Below are 27,494 nucleotides of genomic sequence, written 5' to 3'. Positions count from 1 at the left end.
CTCCACCCTAAACTCGCTTAATCATGTCTTTTGGTGCAGTGCACAAAGCAAGATCCATAATCATTTAGTGGAGGGGGGATTATGGTGTGGGGTTGTTTTTCAGGGGTTAGGGCGGGCCCCTGAGTTCCAGTGAAGGGAACTCTTAAGGCGTCAGCATACCAAGACATTTTGGACAATTTTATGCTCCCAACTTTGTGATAACAGTTTGGGGATGACCCCTTCCTGTTCCAACATGACTGCGCACCAGTGCACAAAGCAAGGTCCATAAAGACATGGAAGGGTGAGTTTGGGGTGGAGGAACTGGCCTGCACCTCAACCACCTTTGGGATGAATTAGAGTGGAGATTGTGAGCCAGGACTTCTCATCCAACATCAGCGCTTGACCTCACAAATGTGCTTCTGGAAGAATGATCAAATATTCCCATAGAGACACTCCTAAACCTTGTGGACAGCCTTCCCAAAGGGTGGGCCAACTCAATATTGAACAGTACGGACTAAGACTGGGATGCCATTAAAGTCCATGTGAGTGTAAAGGCAGGCGTCCCAATACTTTTGACAATATAGTGTACGTCTACCAGGCGGCGGGCACCTCGTTAGCCTTAAAGTGAAGTGAACAGATTCAGATGATACACAGAGATGAAACAAATCTCCCTACATAAGTTTTATTTGTATATCTGCTGTCTTCAACTTTCTGCACGGTTTAGAAAGTGAACATTGTGTTACAAATTTTTTTTCCTGTTCCACCACTGGGTGTGGAGTCTGGGCATACGCTGTGTGTAAGATGATTGGAGGAAAGGCGCCCCCCCCCCCCACATAGGCAGAGGCATGAAGAAACATGCAGAGCTGTGCTGTGAATAGACAAGCTCTCTGCTAATCTATCTCTATGCACTCACCCTGACACAAACTTGTCAGAAGTTATCATGCTGATAGCAGAGGAACGAAGCAGCAGAAAGACACAAGACTTAAGCCTCATACACTCGATCGTATTTTCCGCAGACAAAACCTCAGACTTTGGACCGAAGGCGTGTGCCTGGATTTTGTCTTGCATACAAATGGCAAGGAATTGTCGGCCAACATACACAAACGTAGTGACGCACTACGTGGTTTTTCAGCTCCTTAGCGCCACCGTTTGGGCTCCTTCTGCTAGTTTTTTATTAGTAGAAGTTTGGTGAGTGTTGATTTGCGCTTTTCAGTTCATTTCTGAACGGCCGTTCGTCAACCAGCCATGTTGCGTAATCGGAGGAGATAACGTGTTATTTATTATTGGCCTTGGAGTTATTGCTTTGACCCAAGTCCAGTCCAGGAACAGGAGGAGGAAGATTTCATGGACCAAAAATTGGTTGCTTTATTAATCGTGACCAATTATGTCATATGCCTTTGCTGCGGGAGCTCCAGGAGAATAATCCAGATGATTTTCAGATTTATCTCCGGATGACGGACCCCTGCTTTCACCAACTCTTGGCATTGTTGACTCCCTATATTAAGAAGCAGGACACATGCATGAGGCTTTTATTTTATTTTTTGGTTCAATAATAATGATTTTATTTGTTATATTTTCTATATTTTTGGATGCATAGAATGCACTTTTTTGGATAAAGGGGTTGTAAAGGTACATGTTTTTTCACCTTAATACATTCTATGCATTAAGGTGAAAAAACATCCGACGATTAGCGGCCCCCCAGCCCCCCGTTTACTTGCCTGAACCCTCAAAAGTGCCACGTCGTGAGCGCGCTGGCTTCTCGACCGGGCTTCTCGGCTAATTCATTGGATGATTGATATCAGCGCAGCCATTGGCTCCCGCTGCTGTCAATCAAATCAATGACGCGGCGCGCCGGGGCAAGTGATACTATAGCCGGCGACTGTATCACTGTATCACAGGAGCGCGCCCGCGAGCTAACCCCCCTGGGAGAGCGCTTCCCAGAATGGGGGTTAGCTGATGTGGGGAGGAGCCGAGACAGCCACTGAGGGACCCCAGAAGACGAGGATCGGGGCCACTCTGTGCAAAACAAGTTGCACAGTGGAGGTAAGTATAACATGTTTGTTATTTATTAATTTTTTTTAAAGGAACCTTTACAACCCCTTTAAGTTCTATTGGTAGATAGCATGTCTAATTTTATTTGTTTTCTTTTTTTAAAGCAAAATAAAACAATTGTGTAGAATAATACTTGGCTATGTGTTTTACTTCAAATGACAGTTTGGGAGAAGGCAGTTACATTTTAAAAAATACAATGTAAAATTAACAAGGGACACCAACATAGTTGTATCTTTGAACTACGGGATAATGGTGTTGTGGTAACTTACCCCCTCCCAAAAAAAAACATAATAATATTATTCTTGATATCACTAGACAAAAAAAAAAAGCCTTTGAAAATTAGTTTGCAATAACTCCATCAGTATCACCAGCAAAGCAGCTTCATTATTATCCCATTAAAGAAGAAGAGAATTGTGCGCTGCATTTGGAGATTTCATAATTTGCCACATCACGAATGTTAATTCTCCATTACAAACGCTGGTTTACAAGACCGACCGCTTCTGCTTCCGAGCATGCGTGTTTGTACTTTGGACTTTTGTCTGAAGGACTTGTGTACACACGATCGTAAAATCCGACAACAGACATTTGTCCGCGGAAAATTTGAAAACCTGCCATCCAACATTTGTCCGCGGAAAATCCGACAACAATTGTCCGATGGAGCGTACAGACGGTCAGATTTTCTGCCAACAGTTCGTGTGTAGGAGGCTTAAGAGCTTTGGAGAGAGATAAGTAAACACTACAGATATTTGTGCCCAGGTCAGATTTCATGAATGGGGTTTACATCCACTTTAACTCATGTTATGCCTGTAGTTTTTACAAAGTATCTAAATTCTACTTTAAAATGTATGTTGAAATTCAGCCTGCAAATATAATATACTTTAATGAAATAAACTATTCTTACCAAATCTTTGACGTTCAGAAGGCATTTGTTTTCACACAAGAGTTGCAGTATCGGGAGGTTGCCATTAGCAGCTGGTGAAAAAAAAACATTGTGGAGAGCAATCAATGTACTACATGTGGTGATAACACTATACTGGATTCTTATCAATTCATTTTAATCCACTATCTGCTGTCATATGTTATTCTTTATTTGGTGGTCTTATTATTATACAGGATTTATATAGTGCTAACATTTTGCACAGCTCTGCACAACAAAAAAGGGAGACAGTACGGTTCCAATACAATTGAAGACAAGAAGTTTGGGAGCGCTCTGTCCAACAGAGCTTACACTCTAAAAAGGAGGGGACAAGTGATACAAAAAGGAAATGACGGTAAGCTGATGAGGAAAGAAAAGTAAAATTTTTAGGTAGAATTGGGATCCCTGAAGAGATGTGTTTTCAGGGATCAACCAAAGCTGGGTTCACACTGTGTGCGGATCGGCTTGCAGCAGGCGGTCCGGGGCGTCCCTGTTTACCATTTTAAAGTGGAGTTCCACTTAAAAAAAAAAAAATTTAAAGTCAGCAGCTACAAATACCGCATCTGCTGACTTTTAATAATCGGACACTTACCTGTCCCAGGGTCCAGCGATGCGGGGGATCAAAGCCCCGCTCCTCTCCCCCTCCTCTCTGTGGCGCCGGCATTGTGACGGTGGACGCACGGCTGTGGTTTCACAGCCGGGCACCCACTGCGCGAGCCGTGCCACAACTGGCCAGGCAATCATCTGGGACCTGTGACGTGTCCCAGATGATTGCCGAGAGGGAGGGGGGAGAGGTGATCTCCCTTCTGGTGCCGCGGTGTGCCGGGAGGAAGTGGGAGCTGTGACCCTCTAAAAAAAGGGCATCCACTCCCCCCCCAAAAATGACATGCCACATGTGGCATGTGAAAGGGTCACCTCCCTTAAAGCGGAAGTTCCACTTTTGGGTGGAACTCCGCTTTAAGTCTGAATTTTTGGCTGAATTTGGTCCTGAAATGGAGCCAAAGACGCACAGGGCTCTGCTGTGTGCTCCGCAGCCGCCCTGGAAATGTGTGGACCAGCTCCATTGAGAGCCAGGCACACTCTAATGTCATGCGAATTGGATGCGGAGAAGATCCCCATCCAATTCGCAACAGTGTGAACCCAGCCTTAAGGTGGTCAGTGTACAAGATAACTAGACAGATTGGGGTGGGGAGTTCCACAGGATCAGAAACATCCTGAAGAAGTCCAATATGCAAGAATGGGAGAAGGTGTAATGCAGCCCTTTTAGATATAAATAGGAGTTGATTTACTAAAACTGGGGAGTGCAGTTTTGAAAAGTAGCCAATCAGCAATCAGCCAATTGGTGCACTCTTAGGAGATATTTACAGGCCCTATAGGTAAGTCCTATTATAGGCTTACTTGTTGGTAAAACATAAACAAAAGGCCTTTACTACCACTTACCACTACCTACCACTCTACTACCACTTACCACTACCTACCACTTTACTACCACTTACCACTACCTACCACTTTACTACCACTTACCACTACCTACCACTTTACTACCACTTACCACTACCTTCCTACCACTTTACTACCACTTACCACTACCTTCCTACCACTTTACTACCACTTACCACTAACTTCCTACCACTTTACTACCAAAAAATAAGACCTTACAATCACTTTAAATTCTCGACTGATCCTATTTGACCAATGGCACACAGGGCAGCAAAATTCAATAGTACCCTTGTGCTTGGATTTAACCTTTTTTTCAGACAAATTTCCCTAAAGGATCATTGAATAAGCAAACACTACTCTCTGCAGAATCATTCACTGCTAATTACTCAAGCAATACTGTCTTTGAAACAACGGGAACCGTTTACAAATGCTGCAAAGAAATCTCACTAAGTGTTCTTGTTTTGCCGCTTTCCTGACCGCATTGGCTGACCTTCCGTGTTTATAAATCAGCGATCCAGAAGCCGTCAGCCAGAAAAAAAAAAAAGGTGAAGTGGTCTTGGAAGAATGAGATAAAAATGCCAACTTTTGTGAAAAGAACGACATGAAACTTGCCAAACTCTCCCAGAGGAATTCTGTACATTCTGTTATAGTGAAGTACTAATGCAGTTTTATCTTTGTAGGATTTGGTATTGAGCTTTACCAATGTGAAGGATTTCATCAGAATATGTGAAAAGTGGTTAGGAAACAGTGCAATTCTGAGGACAATTTCTGACCATCAAACATATATACATAGTATATAGTATATATACAGGCTGAACTGGGAAAAAAGAAACATGGCAGAATAACCATTCTGAACCTTTATAATTAGGCCCTTCTAATACCAAAGTGGAAGGATTCATTTATGATGGTCAGTCTAAAGAAAAGCCTTTTTCAGCCAGAGTTCCATGTTATACTAGGGTACTTCCCGGGGTTCCTTAAGCAGCGAGCATTTAGGATGTTGGCAGTTCCACACATTAAATTCCCATAAAACACTTTAAGCAGCGAGCAATAGTGGATAAACCCCCCCATACCTAAAATGACCACCAATGTAAGGGGGCAATTTTCCACTGACTAAGGGGGCACAACTACAATGACCAGAAATGTAAGGGGACACTTCTATAGAGACCAGAAATCTAAGAGGGCACTTCTACAATGACCAGAAATGTAAAGGGACACTTCTATAGAGACCAGAAATCTAAGAGGGCACTTCTACAATGACCAGAAATGTAAAGGGACACTTCTATAGAGACCAGAAATCTAAGCGGGCACTTCTACAATGACCAGAAACGTAAGGGGACACTTCTATAGAGACCAGAAATCTAAGAGGGCACTTCTACAATGAGCAGAAACGTTAGGGAACACTTCTATAGAGACCAGAAATCTAAGCGGGCACTTCTACAATGACCAGAAACGTAAGGGGACACTTCTATAGAGACCAGAAATCTAAGAGGGCACTTCTACAATGAGCAGAAACGTTAGGGAACACTTCTATAGAGACCAGAAATCTAAGAGGGCACTTCTACAATGACCAGAAATGTAAGGGGACACTTCTATAGAGACCAGAAATATAAGGGGGCACTTCTACAATGACCAGAAACATAAGGGGACACTTCTATAGAGACCAGAAATCTAAGAGGGCACTTCTACAATGAGCAGAAACGTTAGGGAACACTTCTATAGAGACCAGAAATCTAAGAGGGCACTTCTACAATGACCAGAAATGTAAGGGGACACTTCTATAGAGACCAGAAATATAAGGGGGCACTTCTACAATGACCAGAAACATAAGGGGACACTTCTATAGAGACCAGAAATCTAAGAGGGCACTTCTACAATGACCAGAAAAGTAAAGAGGCCTGTTCGCTTATACGAACATTTGTACAAAAGTTCTCATTCATGCTTTCGATGGCTTGCTGAATGTTGTTCAAAGGATTCATTTGTGATTGTCAATCTATAAATTGTTTACTTTTAACATTTTGGAGTGAATAGACTTTCCTGAAAACCTCATAAACCGTTACTAATTTGTTCATTTGAGAAAACTTTTTCATCCTGCTCCTTCGAGTTTTGGTGAAAACAAATGCTGATTTGACCCCACTAACGATTGAAAAATTGAGTGAATGTTATTAAAATGAACATTTTCAACCAAAATTCTTCTAGTGTATGGCCAGCTTTGGACCTGCAACATAAGGAAGTTTTGTAGGTATAACACCCCCTGTGTTTCCTACAACCTTTAAGAACGAGATCAAGTATTGAATTTCAGCCTCAAAACAGGACAAGTAAACAGATATATATATATATATACAGTATCCGGCAACATACCTGCATAATGAACACACGTCCTCCCGCCGCCGTCTGTGCATTCCGTCGGACATCTAGACTGTGGGAGAGCAAGACTGTGCATTTCAGTAATCAAAATATAGGCTTGAGGAAGAGTGAAAGCAATAAAAGTTCAACATAAACTATCTGTGCTACAAAATGTCTGGGATTCATTCCTTTGTGCGGGTAAACCATGGAGAATATGGAGAGTGGCCTTTGCATTGTAGTTTCCAGCTTAGTGCAAACATGCCTGGAATGTGAAGATTTTTGGAAGGGTCAGACGTAGCACACCTTTACCGATCAATCTATGCTGGATGGAGGCTGCACAAAATACTCTCTTCTCAGGTTCGCACACGTCAGGGTCAATGTATGTGGAAACATCTGCATGGAGAGCCCGGATCCATCCACCGAGTCAGTATTATACGGGGTGGATTATTATGGTTACTTTGCTAGGTTTACTGAAAAAGAAATGTAAGCTAAATGTCTTTCATTGTATTCAAGAATGTATAAGCTTTGCTGAAATAAAAAATATATCCAACATACTTTTTTTTTTTTTTTTTTATATTGAATAGAATGGTGAATGGTAAAAAAACGATTTTACCTGTTGGAAAAAATTCGACCCATAAGGCTCCATTCACACTTGTGCGACTTGTCATGCAACTTTGGACATCAAAGTTACATGACAGTTCGTTCCCCATATTTTCCTTGTTCAATATGTTTATTGAATTTACAATAAAAAGAAGAATATAACATTATATTGACATGTACATAAGATTCGGAAATTAAGAAACATTGTCATACAATTGATGATACCATCTCATTTAGAGAATACAAGAAAGAGCTTAAATATATGCAAAAGAAGTTGAAAAAGAATCAAGAACAAACGCGATCCTATTATTAGAGAGTATAAGACCCTAAGAAGTATAAAAATAAAAATGAAGAAAAAATAAAAAATAAAATTCCCTTATTTTCCAGTGATAACCATATATGTGCGACTTAGGCTTAATGTACACGGGACGTTTTTACAACCTCTCCTGAACGATTTAACTTGAAAGATATGATAAAGCTTTGCCTCATCTAACCAACTGTGCTGCCTATGCGTCCCATCCTGGTGTGTATTAAACAACAAGATTCCTCAAAGTTTGGGACTAAATAGACGAAAGGCAGTGGTAGTAAAATATACAAATTTTATTCAACAATCAATTAATAGTATAACATGGAATGCATATTGCTGATGAAAAAACATCTATATATAAGGGGAAACCAGCTTTAAAAAAAAGAGGAAGGTGGGAGCTTCGCAAATGAGTGTCCGACGCGTTTCAATTGCACTATGCAGTGCAGGTCTTCCTCAGGGACCTTGCGAATTGCACCACTCCAAATGCTGTAGTTCCCAAATATAAAGTTATTTCACCAGCAGCTGAGGGACCACACTCAAATACTGGGAATGAAGTATTCATCCGTGCCAGATTGAAAGGCACCATCCAAAGGACACCCTAAATCCACCCGTGCTCCAAGAGATTGCTCGTATTCCCTTATGAGGAGATTTCACACTGTCAGGGTAATGTCCAACTTGTATATAAAGGCCTAATTGATATGTGTATGTCTCGTGGAGGGTGTATCACATCCACAAATGGTTCTCATATCAAAGGATAGAACAATGTCCCACCTGCAAATGTATGCAATGAGACCCTAAAGTCCTCATCCTTAAGGCCAATTGCTTGAAGAAGGCAATTGTTACCACCTTAGTGGATGGAGCGAAGGTGTGTAGTCCACCAGCTGCAGAGTCAAAGAGGACTTTTTGTGGCCAGCGGGGGCAGAAAATGTCCCGGGCCAGACATCAGTGAGAATAAATATGGCCTCAGGATTGGTGGTCAACAGGAGGAGTAGTAGTGACCCTATTAGTAGGAGAAATAGTATCCCATCATTGGTATCGGTGGAAGAAATAGTGCCCCATTGTTGGTGTCAGTGAGAGGAATAGTGCCTCATATTAGTAGGAGGATTAGTGCCCCAAGGGCCGGATAAAGGCTAGCAAATGGACACATCTGGCCCTCGATCTACGGTGTGCTGGTGACATATGATCATATCTATGCCGATACCAGTCAACCTGCTGGCAGTTGCTACAGCACTTTCCTACTTCATGCTCTGTCTAAGAACATGTGCCTTCAGAATATATTGAGTGATCTATTGGAAGATTATTTCTGTTCTGCTGACAACTCAAAATATTAGATTTTTCCTCACAGTTGTAGTCACCAGGACAAACAGACAATAAATCTCCCTAATATAGACACTGACAACAATAAAATTCCAACAGAAACTGTAACCCTTACCCACTCCATCCAGAAAGTATTGAAGCCAGAGACAACCAGGAAACTAGCATGTTCAAGAAGGGAGCAATGGACGCCTCCATATTTCAGTACAGGTTATTTTTTTAAAGAACTTTAAATCGACCATGGATGATACTTCAGGCCTAAGCGCCCTCTCCATTTAAAAGGGAACTTTATTGATAAAAATTGATACGGTTCTCACGCCACAAAATGCTTCTACCTCTAACCACCATGAGCTCTGCACCCCACGTAGTCAGTCGTTATAGGAAATATGTAGCACATGACACATAAATACATTGTCCTCAAAAAAGCGTTATTGAAAGGCTTGTGCTGACCAGCTTTTGTTTGCTTCAGACGGGTGTAGTATTCTCATTGAGGTCTATGGGAATGCAAAACCCACTTGAAGTAGGTCAGAAGGAAGTCAACTGTATAGTACAACACTTGTCTATGAGCGCTAAATGACCTCAAATGCTTCTCAAATTGTGGACACATCAGGCCCAAAGCCTGCTGACACATTCTGTAAAGTGTTTTAGTCAACAACTGGGCCTATACTCTTTACGCATTAGCCCACATATCGCATGAAATGCAGCACAGTGGGAGGATCCAAACAGGGACTTTTTTTGGCAATCTAGATCAGCCTCTCTCAACCTTTTTAATGTGGAGGAAACCTTGAAATAACTTTTAGGTTCGGGGTACCCCTGCTAAAAATGACTATATCTACAGCTCAGGGTACATTGGCGCAATTTGTGAGTTGACAAATAAAAGAAAGAATGCGATGTACTGAAAGTCTCTGACACCCTAGGCTGCTGTATATAACAAAATTATTTTTGGTAATGGTAATAAAACAAAACAAATAATAATGATGGCTAGAAAAGGAATGCGAAAGTTAAAATTACAGCGGTCTGTGGAAAAACGCCCTCTTACTTTGGTGGTCAGTCAGGTTCCCTCTACTGCAGGTCAGTGAAGAACTCCCATAGATTGGTAGCCATTGGAGAAAAGCACCCTTAGATTTGTGGCCAGTTGGAGAAGGACCTCCTTAGATTGGTGACCAGTGGGAAGAGGACTCCCCTAGGTTCATAGCCAGTGGGAGATGGACCCCCTTAGATTGGTGGTCAGTGGAGAAAAGCACCCTTATATTGGTGGTCAGTGGGAAGAGGACCCCCTTAGGTTCATAGCCAGTGGGAGAAGGACTCCCTTAGATTGGTGGTCAGTGGGAGAAGTACCCCCTTAGATTGGTGGTCAGTGGGAGAAGGACCCCCTTAGATTGGTGGTCAGTGGAAGAAGGACCCCCTTAGATTGGTGGTCAGTTGGGGGAAGGACCCCCTAACAGTAGTGGTCATTTGGAGAAAGGCCCGCTTAGATTGGTGATCAGTTGGAGAAGGACCCCCTTAGATTGGTGATCAGTTGGAGAAGGACCCCCTTAGTTTGGTGGTCAGTGGGAGAAGGACCCCCTTAGTTTGGTGGTCAGTGGGAGAAGGACCCCCTTAGTTTGGTGGTCAGTGGGAGAAGGACCCCCTTAGTTTGGTGGTCAGTGGGAGAAAGACCCCCTTAAACTGGTGGTCAATAAAAGAAGGACCCCCTTAGACTGGTGGTCAATGAAAGGACCACCCTAGACTGGTGGTCAGTGAGGCAAGAATCCCCTTAGATTGGTGGTCAGTGGGAGAAGGACCACCTTAGACTGGTGGTCATTTTGGGAAGGACCCCCTTAAATTGGTGGCTATTGGAAGCGGGTGGTCAATGGTTGAAATTGTTCATCTCTCAAGGGACCCACAGCTTACTCTGTAGGAACCCTAGGGTTCCACAAAACCCTGGTTGAGGAAAGCTGATCTAGATCAATAAAGTTTTTGAGGATGTTATATTTACGCAGAATATGGCTAATCTTTTCATATGATGGATAAAGTGTAATTTTAGCTTCTTCTCTTAATAGGATTTACATGTAAAAAAGGTCAGCGTGATGTAAATAATCTTATGAATATAAGTTAAACCATACTTAAAGCCAAAACTTTGCTTCTAGTAACAAAATAAAATATATACTGCTTAATTTTTACTTTGTGCCTACATGTTACTGAGTATCCAGTTCTATTTTTATGAAGCAGAGAAGGAAGTGATGGTCAGTTTACCTGGAGAAGTCTTTTGACGCACTCTATGTGGTTATGTTTCACAGACAAGTGTAGAGCAGTGTGACCTGGAAAACAATAGAAGTAGAATTATTGTGATAGAAGAATACAATACATGATTTTAATGACAGCTCTGAACAACTACTGCAAGTTGTGGGAAAGGGGAGAGCCAAGAGCGTGTATGACATTAATCTCTGTGCCTAAATATGTGCCAAATCTGCCCGTGGGTTGAATATTTCTACTGTTCTTGTATGGCACGCAAAATGGCAATGTCACTATTTATATATCATTTGCCACCAACTTTTAACTAACATACTGTACTAGTTTTTTTTTTAACTGTTGATAAAAAAAGAAAAAAAAAAAAAACAATAAATTTGTATAACATTCTGTCCCTTTCATTATTTTAAGGCTTGCATGGGCATGCACAGGTGTTTTGTACATCTCCATGCAGGCAGTCCCATTCATATCAATTAGGATGCCACGGCTGCACGGACACAGCCGCTGCCCCCAATCTTACATGAGTGCGGGTGCACGGCCCCTAATGCAGGCAGTGTGTGTAAAGACCATCCACCCCCCACCGATGTCAAATTGGGAGTAGTGGCTGTGACCGTGTGCCCGCTGTGTCCCATCTGACATGAATAGGACTGCCTGCACGGGATGTAAGAAACGCCTGTGCATCCCTCGCATGAGCGTATGCTGTAGTATGCCCATTTAAACACTTCCTGACCAGCCGCCGCAGTTTCACTGCGGCAGAATGGCACGGCTGGGAGAAACGACGTTATGTTACGTCACCTCGCCCTGTGGCCACTAGGGGCGTGCGCACACCCGCTGCTCGCCCCCTGAGCCGATGCAAGTGCCTGGCGGGCGCGATGACCGCCGGGCTCCCGTGATCACTCGTGACACAGCGAGAACCAGAAACTGTGTGTGTAAACACACAGATCCCGGTTCTCTGAGGGGAGAAGAGACAGATCGTGTGTTCATACAAAGTATGGATAGCGATCTGTCATCTCCCCTAGACAGTCCCCTCCCCCCATCAGTTAGAACACACACTAGGGAACACATTTAACCCCTTGATCGCCCCCTAGTGTTAACCCCTTCCCTGTCAGTGATATTTTTACAGTAATCAGTACATTGACAAAAATGTGTCAAAAGTGTCCGATGTGGCTGCCATAATGTCGCAGTCCCCATAAAAATCGCAGATCGCCGCCATTACTAGTAAAAAAAATAATGATAATAAAAGTGCTATAAATCTATCCCCTATTTTGTAGACGCTATAACTTTTGCGCAAACCAATCAATATACGCTTATTGCGATTTTTTTTTTACAAAAATATGAGGAAGAATACATATCGACCTAAACTGAGAAAAAAATAGCTATTTAAAAAAAAAATGGAGATATTTATTATAGCAAAAAGTACAAAATATTGGGTAGGGCTGAAACAACTAATCAATTAATCGACAACTAATTGATTATGAAATTAATTGATTACTATTTTCATAATCGATTAATCGGCCAGTAACATAATGGGGTTAAAAAAGCTAAAATTAGCCCTATATAGTACAAAAAGAGCAAATAATCTCTACTGTAAATATTACTTTCACTGTTGCACAGTAATGGCGCGTACACACGGTCGGATTTTCCGATGGAAAATGTCCGATCGGAGCGTGTTGTCGGAAATTCCGACCGTGTGTGGGCTCCATCGGACATTTTCCATCGGATTTTCCGACACACAAAGTTGGAGAGCAGGAGATAAAATTTTCCGACAACAAAATCCGTTGTCGGAAATTCCGATCGTGTGTACACAAATCCGACGGACAAAGTGCCACGCATGCTCAGAATAAATAAAGAGATAAGAGAAAGCTATTGGCCACTGCCCCGTTTATAGTCCCGACGTACGTGTTTTACGTCACCGCGTTCAGAACGATCGGATTTTCCGACAAATTTGTGTGACCGTGTGTATGCAAGACAAGTTTGAGCCAACATCCGTCGGAAAAAATCCATGGATTTTGTTGTCGGAATGTCCGAACAAAGTCCGACCATGTGTACGCCCTATAAAAAAACGAATTCTTTATTTTATTTTTTTTTTTTTAACTCCATTATGTTACTAAATGTCTTAGGCCTGGTTCCCACCCATGTGTTTTTTTGTGCTTTTTGCAGAAATGCACTACAGTTCATTTAACATTCACATCTATGCTTTTCTATGCTTCTAGGATCTTTTTCAATGCAAAACGGTGCTTTTTTTGGTTCAATATACTTCAATGGAGAAGCTGCAGAAAAACATGTAATATTACAGTTCTGTTTGAAAATCTGCAAAACAGTCTAGAATTTTTTTTTCTTTAAATAAAAAAATTTGATCTGAGTCCAGATTCAACCTCTAATAGTATATAGAGTATATCTCTTCTGTCTGTTATTCTCAGAGAGGATTAAAGATTTTACTCCCTAACCGTATAGTTGGTTATTTATATTTACCCCTGCGTATAAAGATATTTAGGAATAAATTGCCTTTTTTTAAACTTTACATATTAACTAAATTATACACCACACTTTTTTTTAAGGTTATTAACCGATTCATCGAAACAATATTCGGCCAACTAATCGATTATGAAAATAATCATTAGTTGCAGCCCTAATATTGGGGTAGATTTACTAAAGGCAAATAGACTAGTTGCTCCAGAGCTTGGCAAATGAGCAGAAGCTCTGCTGACTTTTATCATCCAATCAAATTGCTGTTTTGTTTTTTTCCTTACACGTGATTAGGTATTCTTTGCAAAGTGAAGCTTTACCTCTTTTACTAAGCTCTGGAGCAACTGCACTTTACAAAGTGCACAGTCTATTTGTCTTTAGTAAATCAACCCCATTGTGTTTTTTCAAAATTGACGCTCTTTTTTGTTTATAGCGCAAAAAATAAAAACTGCAGATGTGATCAAATACCACCAAAAGAAAGCTCTATTTGTGGGGAAAAAAAAGGACGTCAATTTTGTTTGGGTGCCACGTGCAATGTCAGTTAAAGCGACGCAGTGCCGAATCGCAAAAAATGGCCTGGTCATTCAGCAGCCAAATCTTCCAGCGCTGAAGCGGTTAAAAAAAAGATCTAATACATTTTATTTTTCAGAAAATACCTGTTAAAACTGCAAGTGACCTCCTACTGCTTGATCCCAATGATCATCCTTCTAGAGCAGTGGTGGTGAGCCTTGGCACCCCAGATGTTTTGGAACTACATTTCCAATGATGCTCATGCCCTCTGCAATGTAGTTGAGCATCATGGGAAATGTAGTTCCAAAACATCTGGGGTGCCAAGGTTCGCCATCACTGGCCTAGAGCATTGCCAGCGTGTCTACGGCTTACCCTACTTTCTGATACAAGCGGCCCTGGCAGTGGGCGGATGTGAATTGTAATGAAAGCAGGAGCCAGGGTCAATCCAACTATTCTATCTGCCCCATCAGGTGGTTCTGCTGGTGACACAGGCGGCTGATTGTCTAACGGGGCAAGTCATTTGGACTGTATGCAATAATAAAGTGAGAGGCAGTGGCAAAGGGCTGATCTGTGTAAAAAATGTTTACACCTAGCCAAGCACATAAAGCCTACTGTGCAAACAGTGGGATGGACATGACTGCATTATTCCTGTGCCGACATCTTAGTCTAGGGAGTTGATGTTGACACTGGATGATGTCAGAATGAAGATGGCCCCATAATTTTTTTTTGGGGGGGATATTGCGTGTAACACACACACCTTGTATGTATTATACTTACATTTATCATGCACACTGGTAATATGATAAATACCTATTGGGGTTGATTTACTAAAACTGGAGAGTGCAAAATCTGGTGCAGCTCTGAATAGAAACCAATCAGCTTCCAGGTTTTTTTTTTTTTTTTTTTTTCAAAGCTTAATTGAACAAGCTGAAGTTAGAAGCTGATTGGCTACCATGCCCAGGTGCACCCGATTTTGCACTCTCCAGTTTTAGTAAATCAACCCCAGTGTATTATGTTAGGTCTTCGTCAATGTCTTTACAATAAGCACAGCTGCCAGGCCTGTGCGTTTTTTTTGCAGAAACGCACTACAGTCCGTTTAACATGGTTTCCTATGGTACACGATCACATCTATTATTATTATTTATTATTATTCAGGAGCTATATAGCGGCAACAGTTTGCGCAGCGCTTTACAACAGCTTTGCTTTTTTCAGCCGCTGCCTTTTTTGACTTTTTTTAACCCAATTTAGGCGCTGCGTTGCTTTAACTGACAACTGTGTGGTGGCACGACACCCATTTGGTACCCAAATAAGATTGGTAGGTATTTGATCACCTCTGCGGTTTTTTATTTTTGAGCTATAAACAAAAAAGAGCGACAATTTTGAAAAAAAAAACAAAAAACAATATTTTTTACTTTCTGCTGTAAAACACATCCAATAAAAAAATTATAAAAAAAAAAAATCAAATTTCTTCATAAGCTTAGGCCAATATGTATTCTGCTACATATTTTTGGTAAAAAAAATCCCAATAAGCGTATATTGATTGGTCTGCGCAAAAGTTATAGCGTCTACAAACTATGGGGTATTTTTATTTATTTTTTCTTTCTTTTTATTTTTTTTTTTACTAGTAATGGCGGAGGTCAGTGACTTATAGCGGAACTATGATATTGTGGCAGACAAATCGGACATCTAACTGACACTTTATGGGGACTAGTGATACTGATAAAGTGATCAGTGCGAAAAAAAATATGCACCATCACTGTACTAATGACACTGGCTGGGAAGAGATTAACATCAGGGGCGATCAAAGGGTTAAATGCGTGCCTAGGGCGTGCTTGCTAACTGTGAGGGGAGGTGCTTTAGCTGTGGGAAGGCAGAGATCCGTGTTCTTGCCTAGCAGAAATGCAGGATCTCTGTCTTCCCTACTAACAGAACGACGATCTGCCTTGTTTACATAGGCAGACCACCGTTCTGCCTGTCTCACGACCCGCTGATTGGCTCGCGCTGTGTCCAACCACAGCAGGAGCAGGGTCGGCGGCGGTGCATGCGCATGCCTCAGACCCGGAAGTGTCAGTAGTACGTGATCTGGCACAGAGCGGCCGCCCTGTCACAGTATATGTGCGTGGGGCAGTCGCTAAGCGGTTATACGCGAAATGGTGCGTTTTTGGTTCAATAGACGTCAATGGAGACGCTGCAGAAAAGCATGTAGTGCGTTTTTGACACAAGTTGCGTTTTTTTAATCTGCTCAACAGCAAATTGGGCAAAAAAAAAAGCCTAAAAACACAAAATGCATCAAAAACCGTGCATACAAAAAAAAAAAAAAAAAAAAAAGCATTGCAGAAAGATTGATAGCAAACTGCATAGGTGTGAATCAAACCTTGCAGTTACTGCGATGCCTAAATTATAAAGCCAGAGAAGCTAGTATTCCGTATGTGTCAGCCCAGATAATAGCCAATCCCCCAACATCTGCAAAATACAGCAGGTCACCTTGTGGCACCGCCATCATTCAGATATCTGAAACTCCAATTAAAAGTGGGGTGGGAGATAAGGTGAAGTGAGGGCCACACGCTAGTAAAACGCTACATTATTTAATGAAAAAGGAGACTTGATTTTATGTCTAGGTTTACAATTTAGAATTAAACAATGGCATTTTTATGATATTTTATACTTTAAAATGCAGATAAAACCCCTGGAAAGCACCATTGGTGCCATATGTAATGGATAATGTAAAAGCTCATAAACTGGAGGATATTAAGTCTTCTGTAGGGAGTCCAGGGCCACAAACACTGACATTTCCCACCTGCCCAGTTCCTGGCTGCCCCGATGCTTCGGGAGCATTCATATTGAAAGCTGTTAACTCTTAAAAAGGATTGTAATGGCAGGTTGTTTTTATCTTAATGCATTCTATGCCTTGTGTGCAGTAGCCCCCCCCCCCCCATACTAATATTTACCCGAGCCCTATCTAGATCCAGCTATGTTGCATGAGAGACTTGGCTGTCCGGGACTCCCCTCCTCATTGGCTGAGACGGCACCATTGGCTCCCACTGCTGTCAAAGTCTGTGAGCCAATGAGGAGAGAGAGGGGGCGGGGCTACCCCCATGGTAAGCTGCTTGCTATGGGAGCACTCAACAGGAAGGAGGGGCCAGGAGCACCAAAGAGGGACCTGAGAAAAAGAGGATCTGGGCTGCCCTGTGCAAAACCAACTGTACAGAGCAGGTAAGTATGACATGTTTGTTATTTTTAACGAAAAAAAAAAACACGAGACTTTAGTATCTTTTTAAGCCGGCCATAGATGGAATGAACTTCGTCTGGTTCAGTAGGGATTGGTCACACTTCAATCCTTTTTAGGGCAGGCTGGTTGTACATAAGTTGATTTGACTTTGAATTTTCACTCGATTAGTTCCACCAGCTATAGCTGGCAGTACTGATAAATGCTGATCCGTCCGAAGCAGGGATTCCCCCATTCACAATCAATTCATTTTCTTTTGTTCAACTTGCCGGTTGAACGAAAGAAATGGAACCGTGCTTTAAGGTTTAGACTTGCAGTTGGGGAGCATTAAAAAAAAACTTGCAGTTCAGCTGCATTTTTAGTGCTCCCCGGCCCCACCTTAAAGTGATTGTAAAGTCGAGTTTTTTACAATAAAAATAACAAACATGTTATACTTACTTGCTCTGCTGCAGCCCAGATCCTTCTCTTCTCGGGTCTCTTTTCGGTGCTCCTGGCCCCTCCCTCCTGTTGAGTGCCCCCACCGCAAGCAGCTTGCTATGGGGGCACCTGAGCCGAGTCACAGCTCCCTGTGTCCATTCAGACACGGAGCTGCGCCCCGGCCCTGCCCCCTCTCTCTCCTGATTGGCTGACTGACTTTGACAGAAGCGGGAGCCAATGGCGACGCTGCTATGTCTCAGCCAATCAGGAGGGAGAGTCTCGGACGGCCGAGACACTCAAGGACATCGTTGGACAGAAATGGAGCTCAGGTAGGAATTAGGGGGTGCTGTTGCATACAGAAGGCTTTTTATCTCAATGCATAGAATGCATTGTGATAAAAAACCTTACTTTGCAACTCCTTTAGGCCCTTTTCACATTTGTGCGGCCTGAATGTCACGCGATTTTGATGCGACTTGAAGCAATGCCTGTGTAATCTTGAGGTCTATGGACCTCAAGTCGCATCAAAGTCAGACCTAAGTAGTGCAGGGCCTACTTTGAAGTCGCTGCGACTTGAAGTTGCACAGATATGAATGGTACTCATTGGAATTCATGGGGTACACCTTGTCATGTGACGTTGCTGTCCCAAGTCACACAAGTGTATAAGGGGCCTTGAGCTGCAGTAGCAGCAGATGGGGGAGTTCACATGCCATGGATACAATGCTTTGCTTCACGCCCACATTGTACTTTAGTATATAAATCCAAAACTGGTTTAGAGGCACTCACGGGGTCTTGCAGAGGAGGAAGGTCATAAACAGCAGCGTTTATATAGTCAACGTTACGATGAAGCTCAGTCCATCTTTCTCAAGACATTAGGTATTATATTATACAGTTTGGGCACCCCAGGTAAAAATGTGTATTAATGTGCATAACGAAGCCAAGGAAAGATGGAAAAATCTCCAAATGGCATCAAATTACAGATTAGACATTCTTATAATATGTCAAAAAAAGTTAGATTTATTTCCATCATTTACACTTTCAAAATTACAGAAAACAAAAAAATGGCATCTGCAAAAGTTTGGGCACCCTGCAGAGTTAATATCTTGTACTGCCCCCTTTAGCAAGTATCACAGCTTGTAAACGCTTTTTGTAGCCAGCCAAGAGTCTTTCAATTCTTGTTTGAGGTATCTTTCCCATTCTTCCTTACAAAAGTCTTCCAGTTCTTTGAGATTTCTGGGCTGTCTGTCATGCACTGCTCTTTTAAGGTCTATCCATAGATTTTCAATAATGTTGAGGTCAGGAGATTGTGAAGGCCATGGCAAAACCTTCAGTTTACGCCTCTTGATGTAATCCTCCGTGGATTTTGAAGTGTGTTTAGGATCATTATCCATTTGTAGAAGCCATCCTCTCTTTAACTTCAGCTTTTTCACAGATGGCATCAAGTTACCATCCAAAATTTGCTGAAATTTTATTGAATCCATTTTCCTTCTACTCGTGAAATGTTCCCTGTGCCACTGGCTGCAATACAACCCCAAAGCATGATTGATCCACCCCCATGCTTAACAGTTGGACAGAGGTTCTTTTCATTCAATTCTGTGCCCTTTCTTCTCCAAACGTACCTTTGCTCATTCCGGCCAAAAAGTTCTATTTTAACCTCATCGGTCCACAGAACTTGTTTCCAAAATGCCTCAGGTTTGTCTATATGTTCATTTCCAAAGTTCAAACGCTGATTTTTGTGGTGAGGACATAGAAGAGGTTTTCTTCTGATGACTCTTCCATGAAGACCATATTTGTACAAGTATCTCTTTACCATAGCTGCCAACTGTCCCGAATTTCCCGGGACATTCCCGGGACTTGGACTTCATTCCCGCATTTGTGGCGTCCCGGAAAATGTCCCGAAAAATTCGGTTCCGGTTTTTGAAACCGCCGCCGCCGCCGCCGCTAGAGGTCGGCGGCCGGCGGAGACATTGTCTCCGCCGGCCGCCATTTTGTTGGAGTTCAGGAAGACGGCTGGGGGGGGGGGGGGGCTAGACGAAGCTTCTGCGTCGCCGCCCACCCCCTGCCCCGCTCCGCCTCGGCCCGCCCCGCTCCGCCTCGGCCCGCCCCGCCTCGGCACGCTCCGCTCCGCCTCGCCCCGCCTCGGCCCGCCCCGCCTCGCCCCGCCTACCCCCCGCCCCGCTGCCAGTCTGTTATGGAAAGGGGCGGGGGTTCTAGGTGGGGGGTGAGCGCGTGCACCGCTGTGGGACACGATGTGAGTGGGGGGGGGCACAGGGGACACCTGATGTGAGTGGGGGGGGGCATTGGGGACACCTGATGTGAGTGGGGGGGGGCACTGGGGACACCTGATGTGAGGGGGGGGCACTGGGGACACCTGATGTGAGGGGGGGACACCTGATGTGAGGGGGGGGGCACTGGGGACACCTGATGTGAGGGGGGGACACCTGATGTGAGGGGGGGGGCACTGGGGACACCTGATGTGAGGGGGGGGGCACTGGGGACACCTGATGTGAGGGGGGGACACCTGATGTGAGGGGGGGACACCTGATGTGAGGGGGGGGCACTGGGGACACCTGATGTGAGGGGGGGGGGCACTGGGGACACCTGATGTGAGGGAGGGACACCTGATGTGAGGGGGGGGCACTGGGGACACCTGATGTGAGTGGGGGGGGCACTGGGGACACCTGATGTGAGTGGGGGGGGCACTGGGGACACCTGATGTGAGGGGGGGAGGGCACTGGGGACACCTGATGTGAGGGGGGGACACCTGATGTGAGTGGGGGGGGGGCACTGGGGACACCTGATGTGAGTGGGGGGGGGCACTGGGGACACCTGATGTGAGTGGGGGACACCTGATGTGAGTGGGGGGGGCACTGGGGACACCTGATGTGAGTGGGGGGGGCACTGGGGACACCTGATGTGAGGGGGGGACACCTGATGTGAGTGGGGGGGGGGGCACTGGGGACACCTGATGTGAGTGGGGGGGGCACTGGGGACACCTGATGTGAGTGGGGGACACCTGATGTGAGTGGGGGGGGCACTGGGGACACCTGATGTGAGGGGGGGACACCTGATGTGAGTGGGGGGGGCACTGGGGACACCTGATGTGAGTGGGGGGGGCACTGGGGACACCTGATGTGAGGGGGGGGCACTGGGGACACCTGATGTGAGTGGGGGGGGCACTGGGGACACCTGATGTGAGTGGGGGGGCACTGGGGACACCTGATGTGAGGCACTGGGGACACCTGATGTGAGGCGGGGGCACTGGGGACACCTGATGTGAGGGGGAGCTCCGCCGGGGACTCCTGATGTGAGGGGGGGCTCCGCCGGGGACTCCTGATGTGAGGGGGGGCTCCGCCGGGGACTCCTGATGTGAGGGGGGGCTCCGCCGGGGACTCCTGATGTGAGGGGGGGCTCCGCCGGGGACTCCTGGTGTGAGGGGGGCTCCGCCGGGGACTCCTGGTGTGAGGGGGGCTCCGCCGGGGACTCCTGGTGTGAGGGGGGCTCCGCTGGGGACTCCTGGTGTGAGGGGGGCTCCGCCGGGGACTCCTGGTGTGAGGGGGGCTCCGCTGGGGACTCCTGGTGTGAGGGGGGCTCCGCTGGGGACTCTTGATGTGAGGGGGGCTCTGCTGGGGACTTCTGATGTGAGGGGGGCTCCGCCGGGGACTCCTGGTGTGAGGGGGGCTCCGCTGGGGACTCCTGGTGTGAGGGGGGCTCCGCCGGGGACTCTTGATGTGAGGGGGGCTCCGCCGGGGACTCCTGGTGTGAGGGGGGCTCCGCTGGGGGCACCTGATGCAAGGACGGACTCTGCTCGGACATCTGAAGCAAGGACGGACGGCTGGTGGCAGGCGACGTGGCAGGTGACACGCTCAGGGATCCCACTGATTCTGCATTATGGTGAGTTGAATGATTTCATTTTATATTACAATGTAATAATAGAAATAATGCGCTTCAATCATCCTGACACCATAACAACCATGGTGCCGGGATGATTGAAGCATTAACACCAGGTGTTTGGAGTATCTTTATCTGCTGATTGTTAAACTTTCTAGAATACACATATTTCTATTGTGTAGGATCTGGGGCTGCTGTCCCGTCATTTCCCTCTCTCTCCCCCTCTCCCCCCCTCTCCATCCCTCATTCATTTCAGACTCTAACCACACCCTCTAGAGCCACGCCCATTTAAGCCACGCCCACAATTTCGCGTAAACCACGCCCATTTTTCGGCGCGACGCGCTTCGCGCGCCGCACTTGTCTGTTTTTGATAGGCCACGCCTACTGGTGAATGCCCCACCCCCTAATTATTGGACAGCTCCGCCTACAGCCACAAAAGTGTCCCACATTTTTTTTTTACAATGTTGGCAACTATGCTTTACAGTGGAATAGTGTACCACAACTCCAGTGTCTGCCAGATCTTTCTGGAGGGATCGTGCAGTCAAACGTGAGTTTTGAATTGCTTTTCTCACAATCCTGCGAGCTGTTCTGTCTGATATTTTTCTTGGTCTTTCAGATCTTGCTTTAACCTCCACTGTTCCTGATGCCTGCCATTTCTTAATTACATTCCGAACAGAGGATATTGACATCTGAAAATGCTTTGCTATCTTCTTATAGCCTTCTCCAGCTTTGTGAGCGTCAACTATTTTCAGTTTCAGTTTTCTAGACAACTGCTTAGAAGAACCCATGGTGCTAATTGTTGGGGCAAGGTCAGATGAGTCTGGCCATTTAAAACCTTTGAGATTGACATCACCTGGTCTTCCCAGACGATGATTGAGAACAATCCATGACACTGGCAGGTCTCAGCTTTGCAAAGGGGGCAGTGCATGCTATAAATTCTGCAGGGTGCCCAAACTTTTGCAGACGCCATTTTTTTGTTTTCTGTAATTTTGAAAGTGTAAATGATGGAAATAAAATCGAACTTTTTTTGACATATTATAAGAATATCTAATCTGTAATTTGATGCCATTTGGAGATTTTTCCATCTTTCCTTGGCTTCGTTATGCACATTAATACACATTTTTACCTGGGGTGCCCAAACTTTCGATCCCCACTGTATATGTATAACATAGTAAGGATGTGTCAAAGCAAAAAAAAAAAAAAAAAAAGTTTAGGTACCTAACTATTACCGAGCGACGGGGGGACTGACTGACGCACAGACCAACCGGGGCAGGGAGGGTGTAGAGTGTAAAAACTGGGAACAATTGCAGCATACAATATACTGTCAGTATTCTGTCGTAGGCCCCTTTCACACTGGGGCGGGGGCGGCGGTGGCGTTAAATCGCCGCTATTGTTAGCGGCACTTTACTGTCGGTATTCGGCCGATAGTGGGGGCGGTTTTGCCCCCGCTAGCGGCCAAGAAAGGGTTAAAAACCACCGCAAAGCGCCTCTGCAGAGGCGCTTCGCCGGTGGTATAGCCGCACTGTCCCATTGATTTCAATGGGCAGGAGCGGGGAAGGAGCGGTGAATACACCGCTCCTTCCCCGCTCCAAAGATGCTGCTGGCAGGACTTTTTTTCCAATCCTGCCAACGCACCGCTCCAAAGCAGCAGCACTTTCGGGTCGGTTTGCAGGCGCTATTATTAGCGCAATAGCGCCTGCAAACCGCCCCAGTGTGAAAGGGCTCTAAATGAATGCCATGTTGAAATCAGAGGCGGCTGGATGCTGTCTGTATTTAGGGCCCTATGCATGCAGGGACGTATTCCTCATACACATTATTCCAGCATTCTGGGCATACTTAGCTTACTTACTTATTTACTTTTGATATTAGCGCTACACTTTTTTGGTTTTCCCATACTTCCCTGAATACATAGTGTTGGATTTACTAAAGGCAAATAGACTGTGCACTCTACAAGTGCACTTGCTCCAGAGTTTAGCAATGAGGAGAAGCTTCAACATTGCAAAGAATACCCAATCATATGCAAGGAAAATAGAAAATGGTAAATAAACCCCATTGTGTACTTAATAGTGGGGTATGCCTGTATATTCTTTGCAAAGTGAAGCTTCTTCTCATTTACTAAGCTCAGGAGCAAGTGCACTTGCAGAGTGCATAGTCTATTTGCCTTTAGTAAATCCACCCCCTTGCCTCATATACAAGGCCTAACAACACCTAAAGTGACAGCAATTGTAATCACAGCTGATGCAATAAATTTTACTTTTCACCTTTTCACTTTTTTCTTTTTTTTTGTTCCTTATTTAAGCAGAGTTTGATAAGTTGTACCTGACAGATCCTGAGCAGAGACATCCGCCCCGTGCGTCAACATAACCTTGAGGCAGTCTGCATTCCCTTTGGTAGCAGCGAGGTGAAAGCTGAAAGGAAAAGGCAGATTAATTTTACAATCTCGTTCAGTAGCTGCCGTCCATATCTGTCAATTCTTTCAGGAATTTTAAGTACAGAAACTCATGACACAAGAATTCCTTCATATAATCTTTTTCTGGCACGAAAACAAATGCACTAAGTTGCCGGCTTAAACCACTTGTCTATGATGCTATGTTTATGTGCACATTCATGTACACGGATATTACAATCGTTCTTTGAAGTTCTTTAATAAATGATCAGATAAGAGTCAACTCAGGCAATTTACCACCTACAGACAAGCCCATTGGGTACATGGCTCTTAAAACTCAATTTAACCACTTCAGCCCCGGACCATTTGGCTGGCCAAAGACCAGAGCGCATTTTGCGTTTCGGCACTGCGTCGCATTAACTGACAATTTGCGCGGTCGTGCGACGTGGCTCCCAAACAAAATTGACGTCCTTTTTTTCCCCCACAAGTAGAGCTTTCTTTTGATGGTATTCGATCACCCCTGCGGTTTTTATTTTTTGCGCTATAAACAAAAATAGAGCGACAATTTTGAAAAAACATATTATTTTTTACTTTTTGCTAAAATAAATATCCCCAAAAAATATATTAAAAAAAACTATTTTTTTTTCCTCAGTTTAGGCCGATATGTATTCTTCTACATATTTTTGGCAAAAAAAATCTCAATAAGCATTTATTGATTGGTTTGCGCTAAAGTTATAGCGTCTACAAAATAGGGGATAGTTTTATGGCATTTTTATTAATACATTTTTTTTTTTACTAGTAATGGCGGCGATCTGCGATTTTTATCGGGACTGCGACATTATGGCGGACACATCAGACATTTTTGACACATTTTTGGGACCATTGGCATTTTTACAGCGATCAGTGCTATAAAATTGCACGGATTACTGTAAAAATGACACTGGCAGTGAAGGGATTAACCACTAGCTGGCTAGGAAGGGGTTAAGTGTGTCCTAGGGAGTGATTCTAACTGTTAGGGGGCGTGGCTACGTGTGACACATCACTGATCATAGCTCCCGATCACCGGGAGCTATGATCAGTGACAGTGTCACTAGGCAGAATGGGGAGATGCTTGTTTACATTAGCATCTCCCCGTTCTTCCTCTCCGTGAGACGATCATGGGTATCCCCACGGACATCGAGTCCGCGGGACCCGCGATCCTACTCATGGAGCCCGCGGCAGGGTTGCGAGCTCGACCACACAGCGGCAAATTCAACGCCCATTTGCCTAGCCGTGCCATTCTGCCGACGTAAATGTACATGCGGCGGTCGGCAAGTGGTTAAAAAGGGCACTTAGGCCTAATGTACACAGGACGCTGAGGCAACCTCTTCTGATTGTTTCTTTTGACAGCTTGAAACCAGCGTTTAAAAACTTGAATTGAATTTCAGCCAATTCAGCAGCATTTAGAGCTACACTATATTACCAAAAGTATTGGGGCACCTGCAGGTCAGTCAAGTTCCTCCACCCCAAACTCACTCATCCATGTCTTTATGGACCTTGCTATGTGCACTGGTCCAAATCATTTGGTGGAGGGGGGGTTATAGTGTAAGGTGGTTTTTCAGGGGTTGGGCTTGGCCCCTTAGTTCCAGTGAAGGGAACTCTTAAGGCATCAGCATACTAAGATATTTTGGACAATTTCATGCTCCCAACTTTGTGGGAACAGTTTGGGGATGGCCCCTTTCTGTTCCAATATGACTGCACACCAGTGCACAAAGCATGGTCCATAAAGACATGGATGAGCGAGTGGGATGAATTAGAGCGGAGACTTGAGCCAGGCCTTCTCAACCACATCAGCGCCTAATCTCACAAATGCACTTCTGGAAGAATGGTCAAACATTCTTAGGCATCCATAGGCACACTCCTAAACGTTGTGGACAACTTTCCCAGAAGAGTTGAAGCTGTTATAGCTGCAAAGGGTGGGCCAACTCAATATTGAACCCTACGGACTAACACTGGGATGCCATTAAAGTTCATGTGCATGTAAAGGCAGGCGTCCCAATACTTTTGGTAATATAGTGTATGTTTTGCCAGCTTTACAAATTTGAACCACGTAAACAGTTATTATGTGTCTCCTTCACTTCGCAGCCACAGTGCTACTTAATATATAGCGCTTCATCTGCTGTTGAGGCAGCCATCTTGGACGCAATAGTAGAAGTGAGTAGAATATCGTACTACAGCCATCTAGACATGAGTTAAATAACCTATTAGTGTGTCTTTAAGTGTGGGACAAAATAAAAGTACCCCGTGGAAACCCACACAAGCATAACACAGGCAGTGTCCTGACTGAAGCTCAAACCAAGGACCCCAGAGCTCCAAGGTTGAAGTGATAACCACTAAGCCACTACATGAATCAAAAGACCACACACTGATCACACAACTCTTCGTACAAATCCTTATTTAGTCAAAACACATATTAAGAGTCCCACCTATGGGCCACCCTCTTTAATGCGTTTCACCCTTACAGGCATAATTGTAGAGCGTAAAGTATAACTAAAGCCAAAACTTTTTTTAATTTTACATAGAAGAGGGAGATTCACCCACCCTATTTGTCCTGTTTACTGATATCACTGACAACCAAAGAAAATCACACATTTTGGGTTGTCATCAGAACAGTAAGAGCAGGGAAATCATCCAATAGGAGCACTTGTTCTGGTGACAACCAGGGGTTCCTTCACTTTGGAGAGATTTCATCTCACGTTCTGTTTTGGCAATGGGACAGGAAGCGATGGGCAAAATCTCCATTGGGGTACAGATAGCAAAAATAAAACTGACAGGGGTTATAACCCTCCTTTACACAATACAAAATGAAGAAAAAAGTTTTGCCTTTAGTTTTAGTTCTAATTGAAGGGTGAAATGTGTCAGTGGGGGGGTCCGTAGGCAGGGACACTCCATATGTGTGTGTTCTGGCTGAATAAAGCTTTTTATGAAGAGCTACATTATCAGTGTGTGGCCTTGTGATTGATGTAGCAGTAGTACACAGAACAGAGATGGGCTCCCTTGGTCTGGCACCTGGTTTACCAGAGATAAGGAAGGATTTAAAGAGTTTGGAACAGTGCTTTGCTGTGGAGTTTGCACTAAGCCTGTGGGGTGTCAGGGCTGGGCTCAGCCCTTCCTTCTCTGAGCTGGCTGCTCAGCTGTCGGCTAATTGCCAGCTCCTATCTCTCCACAGTTACTCAGCTGTTGATGATATCCTGCTCGTTAGTCCTGCCTACTCCAGAGGAGCTCTGCCTTCGCCTTGGTCAACATCACAGAAACTGAGGCGCTCTCCTGCGATCCTGTTCAAGACTTGCTTTGCTGACATCCCTTCTGGCTCCAGATCCTGCTTGCTGTTGCTCTACATTGATCTCTGACTTCTGGCTTGGCTGCCTATCCGTTCCGGTTA

The 27,494-nt window shown here is 44.5% G+C and overlaps 1 protein-coding gene across 2 annotated transcripts in view; it reads right to left on the bottom strand.

The window, feature by feature from the left end:
• RAI14 (retinoic acid induced 14) overlaps window positions 1-27,494 on the bottom strand; it is a 277,999-nt gene that overhangs the window by 74,614 nt on the left and 175,891 nt on the right. For both annotated transcript variants that reach the window (XM_073620881.1, XM_073620891.1), the window contains exons 4-7: window positions 24,007-24,095; window positions 11,187-11,251; window positions 6,746-6,803; window positions 2,933-3,003 (exon numbers count right to left, since the gene is read on the bottom strand). In XM_073620881.1, the coding sequence (XP_073476982.1) occupies window positions 2,933-3,003; window positions 6,746-6,803; window positions 11,187-11,251; window positions 24,007-24,095 (283 nt within the window). The remainder of the gene's footprint in view (window positions 1-2,932; window positions 3,004-6,745; window positions 6,804-11,186; window positions 11,252-24,006; window positions 24,096-27,494) is intronic.

The sequence above is a fragment of the Aquarana catesbeiana genome, linkage group LG01, assembly GCF_042186555.1.
Source record: "Aquarana catesbeiana isolate 2022-GZ linkage group LG01, ASM4218655v1, whole genome shotgun sequence".
Taxonomy (NCBI): Eukaryota; Metazoa; Chordata; class Amphibia; order Anura; family Ranidae; genus Aquarana; species Aquarana catesbeiana.
This window is presented reverse-complemented; position numbering and strand designations above follow the sequence as displayed.